This window comes from Elephantulus edwardii, unplaced genomic scaffold (assembly GCF_000299155.1).
Source record: "Elephantulus edwardii isolate Elephantulus edwardi_28Jun2011 unplaced genomic scaffold, EleEdw1.0 scaffold00162, whole genome shotgun sequence".
Classification (NCBI taxonomy): domain Eukaryota; kingdom Metazoa; phylum Chordata; class Mammalia; order Macroscelidea; family Macroscelididae; genus Elephantulus; species Elephantulus edwardii.
This window is the reverse complement of record NW_006399912.1, coordinates 316,129-334,101: the sequence shown is the minus strand read 5'-3', so window position 1 is coordinate 334,101 and position 17,973 is coordinate 316,129. Positions and strand designations below refer to the sequence as shown.

Sequence of the window (17,973 nt, the reverse complement as noted above, 5' to 3'; positions counted from 1 at the left end):
GGGGGATAGTCATACAGAAAGACCTGCAAAAGCCAAAATCCATGTAAGGTAGACACATGTCAAAGAAGGAAAATGAAAATATTTTGCACTAAAATGAGCATCAGAAAAGTGGTCTAACTGCACCGTGCCGAAGGCAGGAAACCTGTGTGACCTGGAAGAGCATGGCAGTCCCCTCCAGTGCCAGGTTCACAGTATATACCTTGCAGGATTTTTCAATGTTTGAAGGAAATATGTTCTCAGAGCACTTTGTGTGTACCTCGCTCCCTAAGTTGTAGTCCTTGTTGTCCTTTACATGCTGATGGCTCTGGTATTTCTTGGATGAATTAGTAACCATATAAGGAATTGAATGACTCTTACCCTGGAATGCCCTAGATAATTAAAAGGAACAATGTGGTCAGTTTCTTTCACATATCAAAGAGTATGCCAGCTGTGCTAGGGCTGGCCCATCCTATGGCTTCACCCACATCATCGAAGACCCAGGTTTCCCATCTCCCTGCCCTCCTAGTACAGTTGTCTCCAAGCATCGCAGATTCATATGCCGTCACCACAAAGCCCGAGGAGGTCACCTTCTCTCCTGGATCCTTATAAACTTTTTTTAACTTCCAAAAAGATAACTTTCCCAGAAGCCTTCCAGCCAACTTCCTTTCAGGTTTGCCCCGTCTGACTCCCCTCGCGTTTCTTCCTCTGTGTACCAGGAGTTTGGGAGCAGCCTGGCCGGGTAGGTGTCACAGAGTCAGTCATGTGGCTGTGGTCGTTTGAGGGCTGGACCTGGGCTGCGGGATCTCCTCCCACGGTCACGCCTTCATGTGACTAGTCAGTTGGCGGGAGGCCTCAGTTCCTCTCGCTTGACTGACCTGTGACTCACAGCGTGACATGGGCTTCCCCTGAACTGGTCATTCAAGAGAACTCGGCAGGCTGCAGTGTTTTCTATGACCTAGTCTTAGAGACAACCAGGGCTTCAAATCTGTTCAGAACAGTTCTGTAGTTGCTGTCAGAAAGAAGGGCTCCATGTGCATTGCATAGCGAGCAGATCTTTTGACCCAAGTAAGAAACAGGCAGCGGTGCCCTGCTTAAAGGCAGCGCCCAGCTGTGCCTCTTCGAATGTGTGTTGACAATAGTTTATGGTGGTGGTACTGAAGCCCTGGAAGTCAGCACTCCATGTTCTTTGGTCACACAGGTCAGCTCTGATTCCGTGTGAAAGGGGATGGGTGGGTGAATACGGGGGGAAGCTCACTGGGCCTTCGTGGAACTGATGCACAGCCAGGCGCTGTCCACAGGCAGACAGCATCTTCAGGATAGGCAGCCAGTATATTTGCAGTCAGATCGTATTCCTACATGTTCTCTGAGTTAGAGCCAAACCATCTAGTTTGACCCTAGAGTATGTAACAGTAATAGTTTGCACTTTGATTTCATTTCATCCTCTAGGAGAAGAAATGTTAGCCACAAAATATGTGGCAGTTTTACAATTTAACATCATGTGACCCAGTACCTGGCACATGGTGGGCCCTTAGTAGATGTGTCCAGGGAACACATGGTGGTTTGTTCTCAAGGCACCTCAAGGTGAAAGTTCAGATCAGAGAGCTGACCGGGTTCTCCTTCCACTCAGGAGTGGCTGGGCCTCAGCATACCCGGCAGAGGGCAGCCTGGGATTCTGGAGTAGTGAGGCTTCGGGAAGTAAGCCCAGCTCTCGAACGCTTGGAGCTTCATCTTGGAGAAGGGCTTGTCTCCTCTTTTATACGGGCCAGGGCAGTAGCTACCACTAAAGTGCATATATAACTTCCAGTCAACTTGTGCTGCTCTCATTGTCTTGACCTTTAATTTTCCCATGTTTTAGTTCCCATAACAAAAATACCTCAAGTAGGTAACTTCCAAAGACAAAAAATTATTTTCTCACAGTTCTAGAAGCTTTAAGTTCAAAACAGGGCCTTCGCCCTGTTAGTTCTGCTGTTACGTGGTAGGTTCTGGTGTCTATCTGCAAGCCTCAGAATTCCTTTACTTGTAGTTTGGCCTTCACATACCACCTGCCTGCCTTCCGTGTGTGTGTGTGTGTGTGTGTGTGTGTGTGTGTGTGTGTGTGTGTGTGTAATCTGCTCATTTTTAAATTAAGAGCTCATTAGATCTAGAGTGGGGAAGAGTGAAGAAAATCAAGGACACATGGGGACAGTCTGTAGTATTAATGGACCTGTGAACCTCAAACTCCATGACCTTGAGACCAGAGGAGCCAGGTCGTGCCCGGTTGGCACTGGTGACTGCTCTGAAAAAGGTCATAATAGAGAATCATTCTGAGCAGAGTAGCAGATAAGTGTGGCCATCAAAGTGGTCAGACTCCCTGGCCTGACGGAGCCTGGTGGAACCCCTGAGACTGCGGCCCATGGCTACCTTTTGAGCCTGACCTGTGACGATGGCCCAGTACACGACAGGGTTCTGATCTCCTGTTCATATGGTCACTGTGTGTCGCTGTTGACTTAATAGCGCCCAACAACAAACAGACCGGGGACTCTGCTTTCAACCAAACAGAAGCCAGGACCCAGCAACCTTCTAAGGCCTTATATAAGCAGCCATACAGAATCAAGGGCACAGCATTTAGGAGGTAGCTCAGTGGCAGGAAGGGACAGGATAGAAGGAAGGAGGGAAATAGCCACAGAGAGGAGATAACACATGTACTGTTACAGTGTGATGGTTGTAATCAGTGTCACAAAGCACATATGATAGCTTACATGGAATACCATCCTGCTTTGTAAACTTACACTCGAATCATGATAAAAAGGCGTTTTTTTAAAAAAACAAAACGCGAAACCGAACTGACTAGGTATACTACACTTCACTGGTATGTATGGCTTCTTCATTATGGGAAGAATCCTCTCCCCAAACAAGATTACATCCACAGGTACATGGGAGTCCAGTACATATTTTGGGGGAACACAATTCAGTCCATAACAGCCAGTTTAGGACCGGCTGGTTTAGATATGCTAATGGTGGCTGCTTTTCCAGCACTGCCTTGAGCACCTTCAAACCTCAGACCTTCTCTCCAAGTCTGTTCCTCCTGTGGAAAAATTGACCACAAGAGGGCAGCAAAGCCCACCATTGTTTGGCTCTAGGCCCAGATCCTCGGCTGGCCATTTCTAAGTCACAGATTCTGTTTTATCTGCTTCTGCGTGGTTTTGATGGTCCCTTTTTAAAGTCCTAAGATTCCTGGACTCCTCTTCCTTCCTGAAGATGTTTGCAGTTTTTGGTATTTCCAAAAAGGGAAATGTATAGGAGCCAAAAGAGACTTTAGAACGCTTGCTGAGTCAGAAATGACTGTCACTGACCCTCCAGCAGGTTTCTGAGGCTGTAAGGTGCATGGGAAGAGATTGCCTGTCCTTCTCCCTTGGTGCTTCTGGTCGATTCAGAACCACCAGAATGGTGTGGCCTTAGTAGTGCACCTCCCTGCAGGCTGTGCCAGCAGCTCTCCCTGAAGAGACTTCAGGGTTAGGACAGTTTTGCACCATTTGTCATTTATTAGTTGAAACAGCATCTATTGGGAACAGCATTGCTCCTGTTGTTTCTTCTCATCAGGCACTGTAGTGAGCTCTGGGCTCGAAATTATATTCTTTAATGTTAACCACCATGAAGTGTCCCTATTTTATGAGTAAACTGAAGTTTAGAAATTCTGCTTCACACAGCTGAGCAGAGGGAGAGCAGAGTCAGATTATAAATCTGGTCCCTTTAACTTTTGCTGTGGGCCTCTCCTTGTTTTTGCCCTGGTCCCACCTTTGCCCTGAAATCCGTGCACCTACCCCGACCCTCCCCAGCCCCGTTCCCCACTGGGTCTGAACCTCTGGCTGAAGATTCCCTTTGATAGTGCTTTGTGACTACAGCAGAATTCAGAATGGGGCAGGGGACAGCCCTCTCCGATGAGCTTCTAACCTCTTTCTGGTACTTTTTATGTTGTAGCACACTAACGACTTTGCCCTGTACACCGAAGCCATCAAGTTTTTTAATCATCCTGAGAGCATGGTTAGAATTGCTGTAAGAACCATAACTTTGAATGTCTACAAAGGTAAGCGTCCCCTGGAGCTCTGGCCCCCTCTCTTCTCACGGCATGTGTTTGCGTACATTTCTCCAGAAACAGCTTGGGAACTCACTTATTGTCAGCCATGATTGTTTGTCTCATAAATAACTTGTAACTGATGGGCATTTGGCTGGCCCCTTGCATACATTTTTGTGCCACTGACTTCTAGGAGGGGAAGGAGGATTACTCTAGGAGAAGCGCATGTGGGATTGAATAAGTCAGAACCTGTGGACAGCGTGTCAGAGAAGGAAAAATGCTGCTGGGCACCAGCTAGTTCCTCTCATCTCAGGGTGGTTTGAGTGGAAATTTTTTCCCTTCAAACAGGTGATAGGAAAGTTGTTAAGACTGCACCCTGCCAAAGGGGAAAATTTTTTGAAACCAGGAAAACAAGACAGTCCCAGTGAGTTCTGGCACTTACAGGTTTCACTGTAGTTAGATACAGCAAAGTTGTCTTTGAATTTTTGAATCAGTGTTTTGGCTTCAGTACAGTTAAGCATGAATTTCTCTGGATCACATGCAAAGGCAATTTCTGTCACAAACAGCAGAGGGCAGTAACGCATTCTGCTGCAGTTGCTTAACCCAGCACTGGCAAATCCCTCCTGTCTGCCGAGAGACACTCAATCCTCATAACACTGGCTCTGGGACAAAGCCCTGCCCTCGGTGGCTCTGCGCTGGTGCTCACAAAGGCTGGCTGGACCCAAGTTTCCCAAACCAGAGTTTTCCTCTAAGCAGTTCCCTAACAGGTCTCTGCCTAATAGGGGGTTCTGTCCCTCGTGGTCACCACATAAGAGCGGGGATTCCAGGTTCAAGGATCAAAGACCTTGAGCCATTACATGTTGGGGGTGTTATTTGGGGTGTTAATACTGGAGGACTTCCACTAGGGGTGGGGGTTCATTCCACCCAAGTTCTGGGATTGCATTAAATCGAAGAGGCTTGCTCAGAATTTATATAGAGGTTGCAAACTCAGGGCCTGAAGGCTGAATATGCTCCTCAAACATGGTTTAATTGGCCTAGATGTTATTTGGAGTGGGGAGGGGATGAGGAGGAAGAGCAATTGCCAGTATTTTTCAACTGGGAGACCTTGCATAAGAATTTGGATTTCTGACTTGAAAATGTGTAACTGGCTGCTCTGACACCCTCCATGGTCTTCTAGGGCAGTGGTCCAGTACCCTTTGGGGTCCACACCCTAGCTCCCCAGTTCACATGCTGGGCTTCGCAAGCTTTTCACATGGTCATTGGCCAGCCCTGCCAGCTTCTGAGTTTGCACCCCGGGTCTGTGGTGAGGTTCGGCTGCCTCCAGCTCTGTTTCTCTTGCTCTCTCCTAACTTGTCCCTTTCCATTTAGATGCCTCCTAGCCCTCTATCCCTCTGAGCAACTGTCTCACCACCTCAGTTCCTAACCCTTTTAACTGTTGTCTGTTTTTTGCCTTTCCTTCAATGATGATTCCTGTGTTCCTTATTCCAGTGTCATGTAAGTTCTTAACCTCTGGTTTTCTGCTTTCTTAACTTATCCTTACATGTAAATGCTGGAAACTGGCTTGCAAGCTCTGCTCTGTAGTGCATTAGTAATGTTGAGACTAATTGATGGTTTTTATAAATTAAAAAAACCAGTATTAGAAATACCTTAATAAGTACTATTTTATAAATAAAATAAACATTTCCAAGTATTTCCAGGAAAGACAGAGACACTTTGGGATGATAGTAGAGGGCTTTTTCTTTGTGGTTTTGTGGGGTGTTTTTAAACTTCCCTAAGTTATTTTTGGTAGCTTAACTTTATTTTTCCCCCTTTGTGAATTTTCTCAGTGGATAACCAGGCCATGCTGCACTATATCAGAGATAAGACAGCCGTTCCTTACTTCTCCAATTTGGTTTGGTTCATCGGGAGCCACGTGATTGAACTTGATAACTGTGTGCAGACGGACGAGGAGTGAGTGACCTTCCCTGGGTGCTTAGTGGATGGACAGAGGGTTATAGGAATATTCGGGTCTGCCTGTGTGTAGGCAGGTCACGAACGTCTGTGCATTGAAGGGTAAGAAACTGCACTGTAGTCCCAAAGGCACATGGTTTGAATCCACCAGCTGCTCTGTGGGAGAAGGACGGGCAGTTTCCTCCCATATGATTAACTGCCTCTGTAAACTTACTGGAGGGTCGGCCATGGGTCATTTATGACTGGGAAGACACACAATAACAACAACCTAAGAACTCTTCTCTTTCTAGTTGAAGAGATAAAGTGGGGGAAGTTGATTATGCAAACTGTTCAGGAAGATTCTTGTCAGTGGAGAAGTAAAGTTGATCATAGGTTGCAATCTAGGTTGTGAACTCCCTGTTCTGTTCTGTTTCTCCCAAATCAAGTGCCTTCTAGGAGATAAAAGGGGCAGGGTAAGATGGAATAAAGGGTTCTACCCACCTGTTTTTAATAATAGAATGCTGGAAATAACTCAGGTGCTTTACAGAAGCCTATCCACGCTCTATGTCCCTATACGACACCCAAGCCAAGCTCATTTCTGTTGAGTTGACTCCAACTCACAGTGACCCCATAGGACAGAGTAGAACTGCCCAGGCTTCCTAAGGCAGTGAGCTCTGTGGAAGCACACTGCTACGTCTTTCTGTGGGGGAGCAGCTGGTAGATTCAAACTTGACCCATTCCTGGGCAGCTGATAAATGGAGTAAGATGATGTGTGAGCTGAAGAAAAGATACACAGAAAGTGTGATCTGTCTGGAGCAGGAGTCCTCATTCTCTGTGCATTGCATTGACATTTTGGGCTGGGTATTCTGTTACATGGGTGGCTTCCCTGTGCTTAGTGGGATTTTGAGCCTTTGCCCACCAGATACCTGTAGCATCCTTCCATTCCGCCCCTCATGCCATCCTCCCCTGTAACAAGCAAAAATATCCTCTGTTGCTAAATGTCCCAGTGGGCAGACTGGTCCCCAGGTTGATGACTCCTGCTTTGCACAGACCAGATGGGACCAGGATGGTAAAGGAGCCAGGAAGGCAGCCTCCTGGTGGTGGTAGTGGGGGCTAATTAGAGGGGTCAGTCCGTTACTGGGAGAGGAGTGAGGGTAGGTAGATGGCTGATTTGCCAAAACGAAGGAGCTGTGAAAATCATAACTAGAGAACATGTGGAGATGCTGGGCTCCAGAAAGAGCAAAAGTTAGGCAAGGAAGGAAACGCAATCCTGGGCCCCTATTTGTCTCTGTTAAGACAGTTGTTGAGAACTGTAGAGCTTGGGTGTAAAGCAAAAGGACAGTGGTACAAACCCATATATCGGCCCAAGGAAGAAAGATCTGGCGGTCTGCTCTGTAAAGGTTACAGCCCAGAAAAACCTTGTGGCGCAGTTGTACTCTGCCCTATAGGGTTGCTGCGAGTCAAAATCCACTCACCTTTACTCAACAACCACCTCAGGACACAAATTCTGTCATAGCAGGAGATCAGTAGGTCATGTGTCAAATAGATCAATCACAAAATAGAAATCCATGCAGATTTTAGAGAAATAGGGGGGAAAGAACCCACAGAAACTACTTTCAGAGTTCAAAACTGCCACCTCTGAGTGGTTGGGGGTGGGATGGGGTGGAGTGGCTGGTAGATGGGGGGAGACTGAGCCAGCAGCTACTAGCTTGCATTATCAGCTGAATAATACACTCTGCGTTTTATTTACTTGAGTGAACGTTTACAAATCATACTGGTTTTCATGTAATCTTTCATATATATTTTAGTTAATAGCATTAATTAAAATTGACTCATTTAATTACACTGTTTGATCAACCTTTTATTTTGTGTGTGTGTTCCTATATAGATATATATTTTTTAAATTAATTTCTTTTAAATGAAAGTTTACAAATTGTTTATATACTGGTATTTTACTCAATCACTCATACATGTTTTATTTCATAATGTTAATTAAAATTGATTAATTATACTGGCCACCGTGTGTGTGTTTATATTAATTTATTTTATATGAATTAAAGTTTACAAAGCAAATTTAGGTTTCATTGAGTCGTTCATAGACATTTTGTTTTATGACATTAATTATAGTTGATTAATGCAGTTAACTAATTACAATGTCTAATCAAAACCTTATTGAATATTGTTTTCCCTTCATTCAGCTTATCTATTCATTAATTTTTAATCCCCTCTCTCTCCCATCTGATTCCTGACAACCATTCTAGAATGGTTCTGTGTATGAAGTCTTCCTTATATGTTCTTATTTTTACATCGAAATTCATATGTGGCCTAGTGGATAAGGACTTGTACTTCCAACCCAAAGATGTGTGGTTCAGTTCCACTAGCTGGCTCTGTAGCATAAAGATAGGAAATTTCCTTCCATGTAATTTACAGTCTCTGAAAAACCATTTAGAGGGTCAGCTATGAGGCGGTTCCTGGAGTTTGAGCTTGTTTTGTTTTTCATATGTTACTTTGATAAATTACAAAGCAATAGTACAAAAAGAATGAGGTGTATTAAATATCTTCTTGTAGGAAAGTGCTCATAGTAACTTACTAAGTGCCAAAACAGTTGCATTGTGAATGGTCTACGTATACAGAATTGATATTAATAATAATAATAATAGATACACAAGTATTCCTTTTATTATTAGGCTTTATGTATCTTTATAAGCACTTACTTAACATGTTTTTATTAAAGACAGAATCACTCATTACCATTAAGTTGATTCTGCCTTTTAGTGGTCCTCCATCAGGTTCCTGAAGCTGTCCATCTTACTGGGAAGAGACTCCCGTCTTTCTTTTGCAGAGTGGCTGGTGGATTTGAACTTGCAGAATCACAGCACTGTAGTTAGCAGTGTAGCACTCTGCAGACTATGAAGGAATTTCTCTCTCTCATTGCAGTAGAGTCAGAACCGCCTCACAGCGGACTCTCCACTCGGTTCCTGAGACTCTAAATTGCATGGGAGGCAAGTGCCCATCCTTCTTCCTTGGAGTGGCTGGTAGATTCACCAGCAGGCCCTTCGGCTGGCAGCACAGCTCCCCCTCCACTAAGCAACGAGAGCATTGCTGCTGTGTACCATTGAGTCGGAACCGACCCATAACTGACCCTCCAGTGGGTTTTCAGAGGCAATTGATGGCACGGGAGGACATTGTCCATCCTTCTCCTGAGGAGCTGCTGGATGGATTTGAACTGCGTGCCTTTGGGTTGCCAGCGTAACTCCATACCACTAGGTCATCAGAGCTCCCTACAGATGAATAGTTAGTTAAAATGATGTAAAAGAAGCAAAATGAATCATGATCTTACTCCTTGTTTTAACTGTGTGTGGTTAAATGAGTAGTTATTTGTAACACGAGCATTTTACACTTGACTGAAAGGAGCTGACAGCGTAGTGTGTACTATTTTGAGTTCTAATGGAAATGTCAGTGGTTCAGATTCACCAGCTACTCTGGAGCAGGGAATCTGGATTTTTAAACGGGAAAGGCAAGAATCCCGGGTGGTACAGTGGTTAGAGCTTGGCGCTAACTGAAGGGTAGGCAGCTCCAGCTCACCAGCTGTAGGAGGGAGGTATAGTTGGCTGCTCCCGTGATGAGTGTAGTCTTGGAAATGCTGTTGGCAGTTCTGGCCTTTAGGGTCATTATGAATCACAAGTCAACTGGACAGGGGCAGATTTGAATTTTTGGTAAAGGAAAGGAATAGAAATACATGCGTATGAACTGTAGGATTCTGAGTGCGTGATGTTCTTAGTGGCTGTTTTTATTAATGCTATCAAGTCCATTTCCTGGTGGTGTAGTGTGTTTAGTGCTAGGATGCCAACCTAAAGGTTGGAAGTTCCATCCTACCAGCTGCTCCACACACAGAAGGAAGATGGGCACTCAACTCCCATGAAGATAAACAGCTGTGGAAACCTTCAGGGTCTCTATGAGCCAGCTCTCTGTTAGTGGCAGGATTCAAGGACTTACCCTTCTCTTTGCTTTTTAGTCTTTAGTTTTCCATTTTTTCAGCACAAATATTACTTTAGAGAAGTAGTAATGATAGGAACTCTCACCTTTGCTAGAGTTCTGACGTTGGGGCTATTGCAGGTGTGACTAGTGGTCACTCTTTTAGGATGTGAGATGCTTCCACCGGAGAAGCCTACATAGTGTGCCGTTGCTCGGCTGCAAGAGAAACAGAGGTCTCCGGGCCGGGAATAGGAGGGGCCTGGGCTTGCCCTGTGTGTGGTCAAGGCCAGTGGAGAGGATGCGGCCACTGAGACCTGCTTTTTCTTCAGAACGCCTCTGGAGCATTTTAATTATCGAGGATTTATTGCTCCATTACCATTGCTTATCTTGGGAGACAGGATTTGCCACATTAACTAAGTGGCTGTTCTTGTGAAGTAGCTCGCAGAGAGTCTTCTCTTTGCTTTTGTGCTTTGTTTATCCCATTTGTTTTGGGCTCTGGTAGCAAGAGGGGGTCACGGGCGGGATGAGTTGCACTGAGGCCTCTCTAGGGTGAGGGTCCCCAAGAGTCCCCTGAAACAAACCACAGTGGACTTGCCCATTTTCACTTTGCTGCCTACCAGTGGAGGCCAGGATGGTGTCTTGAGATGGGCTAGAATATCAGATGGTTGAACGACCAGGTTCCCTGAGTGACCTGAGTCCCAGGCTGTTGATTTTGAACGTGCGCGCCCTGGGCGTTGGCTTCGGGCTGAGGTCGTTTCTTTCGGCAGGCACCGGAACCGGGAGAAGCTAAGTGACCTGGTGGCTGAGCACCTGGACCACCTGCACTATCTCAATGACATCCTCATCATCAACTGCGAGTTTCTCAACGACGTGCTCACAGATCACCTGCTCAACAGGCTCTTTCTGCCCCTCTACGTGTACTCCCTGGAGAATCAGGACAAGGTGGGTGTGCAGGGAACGCTGGGCCTGCCCTCATGTTGACATGGGGTCATCAATAGGGAGGAGCAAAGGCTGGGCCAGAAAACCTGCCCTGGTAAAAAACACCTTGGCCAAGGTCCAGATAGTCCTTTCCAAGAACACTGAATTTCCTTTCCTCTTATTTCCAATGTCAGTGAAACAGGAGAGAGAGAAAGAGAGAGTGAGTGTGTGTGTGTGTATGACAGTGGATGTGAGAGTGCATGTGTGCATGAGGATGTGTGAGTGTGTGAGAGTCTGTGTGAGTGTGTGAGAGTCTGTGTGAGTGAGAGAGTGTGTGTGTGTGTGTGTGTGTGTGTGTGTGTGAAAGCGTGGGTAAGAGATTGCCTATGATAGAGTGTGTGCGCGTGAGAGAGGGAGAGACTAAAAGTGAATGCGAGAGCGTGATTAGTGACAGCAGAAGGAAACAAGAAACCTCTGCAAATTTAGGGTTTTGGTTTCTGTGCATCCTTCCCTTGAGGTGTTTCCATCCCCGGTAACTTCTCCTGAGCGTTGCCAGAGCTCACGGACTTGGAGAAGATCCAGACGGCAAGCCGACTTGCTCAGAGGGGTGGAAGGGATGGCTCTGCACTGAGGAGCAGACTCAGCCTGTGGTTGTCCTCCCATCAGCCAGCCTTGGGTCCTTTGAGGGTGCTGTGCAGAGCTTAGGGTCTACCTTACCCTTGGGGGTCCGGGCTGAGACTAGGAAGCTCATATTTTACCTGCGAGCCAGGAGATTCTGAGCTGGTGGTGCTCCATTGCCCGCTTTGAGAAATGCCGCTTCCAGGAGGGGAGCCCTCCTGTCCACTGTGTCCATGGGGCCAAAATAAGAAGCTGAGGTTCGCAGACCAGTACTTCCTCTGTAGGCCTGTGGCCTCACATCTACAACCCAAGATGGGGTAGTTTTCTTTTGGGGAACGGAACACAGAGATTCTTACTAAAAATAAGTATATAAAGAAAAGAAAACTGTAGCCCTAATCAGATCTACCAGAGGCCACTCTGGGAGCCATTGACAAAACGAGAGGAATTGGGAGTTCTCAGGGTGAACCTTCCCTTTGCTGTGTGACCTTGGAAAAGGCAAATAACCTCTCTGAGTCCACGGCACCATTGCTAAAGATCTCTTGCAGATATAGGGTGACATTGGGTATCCTGAAACTTGGTACAAATGAGGCCAGATGTTTTGAAACCTTCCAAAGAACAGCCCTTCTGTCCCCCACCCCTCTCCACAATCCCTCTGCCCCTAGCTGGGCACCCCCACATTCTTGGTAATACAAAGAGCAGCCAGTCTGCAATCACTAAGAAGAGAAAGGAGCTCTGATGGGTGAGGAGTTGTACTGCCAACCCAAAGGGAGGAGGTTTGACTCTACCAGCTGCTTCTCGGGAGAAAGGTAGACATTCTCTTCCCATGCAGTTTATCGCCTCTGAAAACCCACTGGAGGGTCAGCTGTGAGTCAGTTCTGACTTAGCTGCCCGTAACAGCCACAATGATGGGAGCTTCCTCCAGTGGAAAAGCAGTGCTGTTGCACAGGATTGTGGGGGTTGAGTTTACAGATGGACTTTGCATCAAGGAAAGGATAAACCCAGGATCCTGGAGAAAGTTGGGGGCCAGGGAGCCCCTTATTCGTGCACTGCTTTTGGCTTCATGTATTTTACAGCACTTATTCAGTCTAGTCTGACTCTCTTTCTCCCCAACCTTCCCTAGGGAGGAGAACGCCCGAAAATCAGCCTGCCGGTTTCTCTCTATCTTCTCTCCCAGGTATGTTATTCTCATCACATATGGAGAATCCCTAGGATACTGTCAGGCCACGTTACCCCGTCCTCTCTCCCTGTATCCACCAGCTTGAAAGAAAAGAACAATAAACAGAGTTGTTCTGCGCTCCAGACGTTGAGTAGAGGTGGTTTATGTACTCTTCATCATAGTAGGTGGAAGTGTAAAGAGAAATGAATGGAAAAGACATCTAACCTGGCACTCATGCGGTTCGTTTCCTGGTGGGGCGGAGGTTTCCAGAGCCGTGAGGGAGTGCGCCAGCCGAGCACCTTGGGGTGGGGGCTGCGTGAGTCTTAGTCATGGCATTTTGCAATCAGCGCCAAACCACAGGACCCTGCGTGTGTGGAGCAGTCACACACAGCCTCTCTTCAGGACCTTGCTCTCAGGGAGCTGTGTTTTAAGGTTTCTGTCATGGTTCTGCTGCCCACAGCCTCGTCTCCCAGATCTGTGTCTTGAGCCAATTTGTCTGCCTCCCCCACTTAAACAAGCGTGCTTCCTTCTCGTAATTATGCAATATTTACAAGAAGGGAAAAACTCCATGGTGACCCAGTTACATAACTGTAAAAATATTTTTATTACGAGCTGTCCAGACGCCTGAGCCATCTCGTTAGACTGTCAAGTAGTCAAAGGTTTGAGTGGTTCCTCCTCCCGCAGTGGCACAGGTATTGATGTACTATGATCAGAGTTGGCCCCTCTAATTTGGTCCCCGGGCCCTTTGGAGTCCAGGACGGGGCTATCTCTGGTTGGCATGAGAATAGAGAGCTTGCTGGGGCTCCTCCCGCCGGGTAAGCTGACCACGACCCAGTGTGGCCTTCTCACTGCTCACATCCCAGGTCTCGCTCAGGGAGCTGTTTGCTGAGGGTTGCGCCCTGCCCCGGCCCTGTCTGAATGCTCCTCTGTGCGCCCAGGCTCAGCACAAATCCCAGCTCTTCCTGGCCGCTGTCTGCTCCTCCTCACGAATCCACTAGCATTGCCTGCTTGGGATCCTGGGGGTCTGGCTGGGCTGGACACTCAGCTTCTCAGTCACAGGAATCCCGGGGAAACAGCGTCTGGACCCTTTCAGCCTCTGAGTCTTGCCAGGAGCACAAGTTGCCGCAGGAGCACACTGCCAGCCCCACTCAGTGGCATTCAAGGAAAGAGGGGCCAGGCCTCTCTCTGAGAAGCCTTCTCCCCTGTATATCCTTCCTGGAAGACCAGGACTCAGACATCTAGCTAATGGTATCTGTGTCTCCCTGAAAATGAACACTTTTAAGCCGATGCTCTGCACATGTAACGGAGCCCCTCTCGGTGGTCCGCAGAATCTGCACTCATTTTCCCCCAGTATTTGCGTTCCATTTTATACAGTAGTGCCTAAAGTATAAAAACCAAAACTGAGTATAAATCTCTTGTCTTTAAAACCCCTGTGAGCTTCTCCCATCACTATAAAATAGTCGTGCAAATTGTGTTTACAAGCTGAGTTACCAAACCAATAAAATTCCCGTTAGCAGCATTTGTTTAGTGGGACAGACAGTGTGGTGCTGCTGAGACTGGACTGTCACAGCCACAAAGAACGGGGTCGGGGTGGGGCAGTATGGGCTGAACACATACCCACGGACCAGGCGGTTGCCACGTCCTTCCATCACTGTTCTCTGCTCCGAGACCCTGAGCACAGCCAGTGAGGGTCCTTGAGTGACTGCGCCCTGTGTGTCCATAGTAGATCCTCACTGAATGCTATGGACTGAACCTAAAAAATGGATTATTGATCAGTGAAAGTAACGATCTTTCAAGGTGCAGAGTGGACATTTGTAAAATGAATAGACTTGGTGACTGGGGGTTTTGTTTTGCGGTCGGGAGAAGTGTGTAGATAATCCTGACCCCCTGAAGGTGAGAAAAACCCCCTCCAGCTCCTCACAGGGCTAGCACCGGAGTACCTCTGCACAGCGGTCACTGTGGGATCCTCTGACAGCATCCCTGGGGTTTCAAAACCAGATGTGCTGTTTTTAAGATCAGTGCCACATTTGCCTATTCTGTGTGTACCTTTGTGCTTCATCTGACCTGTCTTTGGGTTTTGAGCTTGTGTTCACCCTATCCAAACTGTGCAAAATGACGAAGACGAGTCTCCTTCTCAGCCTGCCCCTCAGCGCCCTGTTCCTTTTCATTGTATACAGTTAAATTGGAAAAGACCCATAGCTGTAAATCTTATGAGAATACCCATCTTTGTTTCATGAAGCAGCTGATGAACTTGAACTGCTTGCTTTAAGAGTTGGCAACGCAACTCCTTACCACTAAGCCACCAGAGCTGCTCTCTCCCACTCCATGTTATTGTTGTTGTGTACCATTGACTGGGAACCGACCCATAGCTGACCCTCCAGCGGGTTTTTAGAGGTGGTTGATTGCACGGGAGGAGATTGACCATCCTTCTCCCATGGAGCAGCTGGTGGACTTGAACTGTGTGCCTTCAGGATTGCAGCGCAGCTTCTTGATACCAGGCTATCAGATCTCTTTGTCCCGTTCCTTGTTGTTGTTATGTGCCCTCAAATCACCTGCAACCCATAATGACCGTATGTATAGCAGCTCTGAGCCCAGCCCTGTCCTGAGCCAGTCTCACGGATTCCAACACCCCCCTGCCCCAATAGCCCATCACTGTATCAGTGCATCTCATCCGAGATCTTCCTCTCCTGCACTGTCCCTCGACCCTTCCAAACATGATGTCTTTCTCCAAGGACAGGTCTCTCCTAGCCACATGCCTGAAGTATGTGAGACAGAGCTTCAAAATCCTTGGAGAGGAGAAATTTGGTTTCACTCTCTTCAAGACAGACCTATTTGTTTTCTTGGCAGTCCATGGTATGTTCAAGACTCTTCTCTAGAATCGCAACTTGAAGGCATCTATTCTTCTGTCATCCTTAGACATTGGCCAGCTCTCTGATACATAGCAAGTAATTGCAAAGACCATGGCCTGGAATTGGTGGTCCTCCCACTCCATAGAGGCAACTAATTTCTGTCTTAAAAAAAATCCACTGGTTGTGCCTGAGAAAACATGGCGGCTCCCATGTACTCCAGTCCATACTAAAAGGGGACAGCTGCCTGGACGCAGTCCCAGGAGGGGTCAGAAGTCACCAGGCTGTGGGCTGCTTGCAGGGTTCAGACCCAAGCAGTAACCCAGGCCCTAGTCTTTAGGGTGCCAGAGAGAGGGAAAACCAGGCTTTCCTCAAACCAGTAGGGTCTGCAACCTCGAGGTCTCGTCCTCCAGGCTGCCTGTGGATTTGCCAGCCAGAAACAAGCCACAGTCCAGCCCATCCAAGATGATGACCTGCCCCCTTCCATGATGCTCAAAGACTACCAGAACATCCCTGGAATTGACAAGGTTGATGATGCTCTTGTCTTTGGAAATGGCTAACCTGAAGGAGAAGCTAAAAGTCAAGCAGGAGCAGTTGATGAACAAGATTGTGGCAAACGCTGAGGACACCAGATCCCTGGAAGTTTGAATTGTTGTCTTGACTGTCAAGATGCGCAATTATGAAGAACACATGAAGAAACATCGAAAGGACAAAGCCCACAAGCGTTCTCTGCTCATGAGCATCGACCAAGGACAGAAAAAGCTCAAATTCTTCCATAGGACCAACTATGATGTCTTTGAGAAGACGTGCAAGGAGCTGGGGATTGAGTGCACCTTCCCCGCTCTGTGCTACCGAAAGGCCCACCGCCGCTGGGTGGCCAAGAAGTCACTGTGCGCTTGGGTTTTCCAGGAGGCTCAGAAGCTGAAGAAGCAAAAAAGGATCTTAAAAGCTATAGCAGCAGCCCAGAAGCAAGGCCAGAAAAGCTCAGATGGGGCCTTCAGAAGCCAGACTACATACATGCAAAGAAAATCAATCAATTCTGTTACAATTTAAAAAAATTCAAATGTATATATATTAATAAAGAAAATAATTTTAAAGCTGAAGGTTCAAACAGGTGAAAATCACATTTCCTTTCTACTCGTGGTCAGTCTGCTAAGCTTTATCCCAGTGACAGCAACAATTACAGGTTTCTGTGTCCTTCCAAAGATGCTGTGTGCCAGTGGTCCTCAGCCAGGGGAAGTTTCACCTCCCAGGGGACATTGGCAATGCCTAAAGATGGTTTTGGTTGACAGCTTGGGGGCGGGATTGTTACTGGCATCTAGTGGACGAAGGCCAAGAGTCCTGCTGCTGAATGTCCTCTGGTGCACCGAGAGCCCTTCACAGGCGAGCGTGATCCCGCCCAGGAGGTCTGTGTTCCCAGGTACCCTGTGTGGTATCTGTTTTATAACTTTTACGTTCTTAAAACAAAATCACAGGCGAGTCTCCGCCCACTTTTCTGGCCTGTTTCAATACCTTGATTCCTAATGCTGTGGCTCTCAGGTCGTGGGGCTGGAGTAGTAGGGCCGTCGCAGACAGCTCAGGGCCTTCTGGTTGTGTCCTGGTGTGATGGGGCTGTCTTTGTTGTGTGCAGGTTTTTCTCCCACTGTTTGCACAACTCTCACGGCTGCTGTGAGACCTGGGGTACTGAAACCCTCCAGGAAGTCAGGAGTCCATTCCAGGAATGGCGTCCATGTCACCTAACCTTTGCCTTGTCCCTGACTTCCTGTTCCTGTGTAACTACAGTTTAGGATGCTGCTTTCTACTTCTCATAATCGAATTTGACACAGAAATGCCGGTGTAAAGGAAGACGGCTGCTGGTGTGTCTCTTCCTTTCCCGCGCGACTCCATTTCAGCAGAATTTGGGCTCACTCAGCCTTGAGTGGTGGTCGTGCTTTAAAGTGTTTCCTTCCTGTGCCGGGCAGCCAGCCAGACAAGCAACAGTCTGAGTGAGGGACAAACTTCAGAAAGGGAAAGATGCAACTCTTTCTTCTACGTGTGGTCTGGATCACAGTGATCAGCTTATTGCTGACATCTACAACCCACCTCTGTTGTTTCAGAGCGAGAAAAGGGGAGGTTGAGGAACTGCACACTTGTAATGCAAGCTCTGTTTCCTCTTTTCCTCAGGTCTTCCTAATTATCCATCATGCAGCCCTGGTAAACTCATTAGCTGAGGTCATTCTGAATGGCGATCCATCTGAGATGCACGCTAAGCCTGAGCAGGACATTCCGAGAAATTCTGTAAGTCAGTAGCTTTGGGATTGTCTTTTGACCTTGATAAGAAGGCTGACTATAGAATTAGAAACTGTCATTCTGCTCACGGAGAGTGACAGTCCCTCAGCAGCCCAGCCACTGAAAACCGGACGGAGTACAGTTCTGTGACACATGTGGTGCTGTCAGGAGGGGGAATCGACTCTATTGGGCTTTTTATTTGTCATGAAATTTCCCCCCAGCAATGTCTGGGA

At 47.3% G+C, this 17,973-nt stretch overlaps 1 protein-coding gene and 1 pseudogene across 1 annotated transcript in view; both read left to right on the top strand.

The window, feature by feature from the left end:
- Window positions 1–17,973, top strand: part of CLEC16A (C-type lectin domain family 16, member A) — a 262,635-nt gene that overhangs the window by 32,557 nt on the left and 212,105 nt on the right. Inside the window, exons 5-10 of the mRNA XM_006895232.1 lie at window positions 3,937–4,042; window positions 5,519–5,524; window positions 5,857–5,980; window positions 10,702–10,876; window positions 12,591–12,644; window positions 17,636–17,749. Coding sequence (XP_006895294.1) covers window positions 3,937–4,042; window positions 5,519–5,524; window positions 5,857–5,980; window positions 10,702–10,876; window positions 12,591–12,644; window positions 17,636–17,749 — 579 coding nt within the window. The remainder of the gene's footprint in view (window positions 1–3,936; window positions 4,043–5,518; window positions 5,525–5,856; window positions 5,981–10,701; window positions 10,877–12,590; window positions 12,645–17,635; window positions 17,750–17,973) is intronic.
- Window positions 15,673–17,029, top strand: LOC102865848 (annotated as a pseudogene).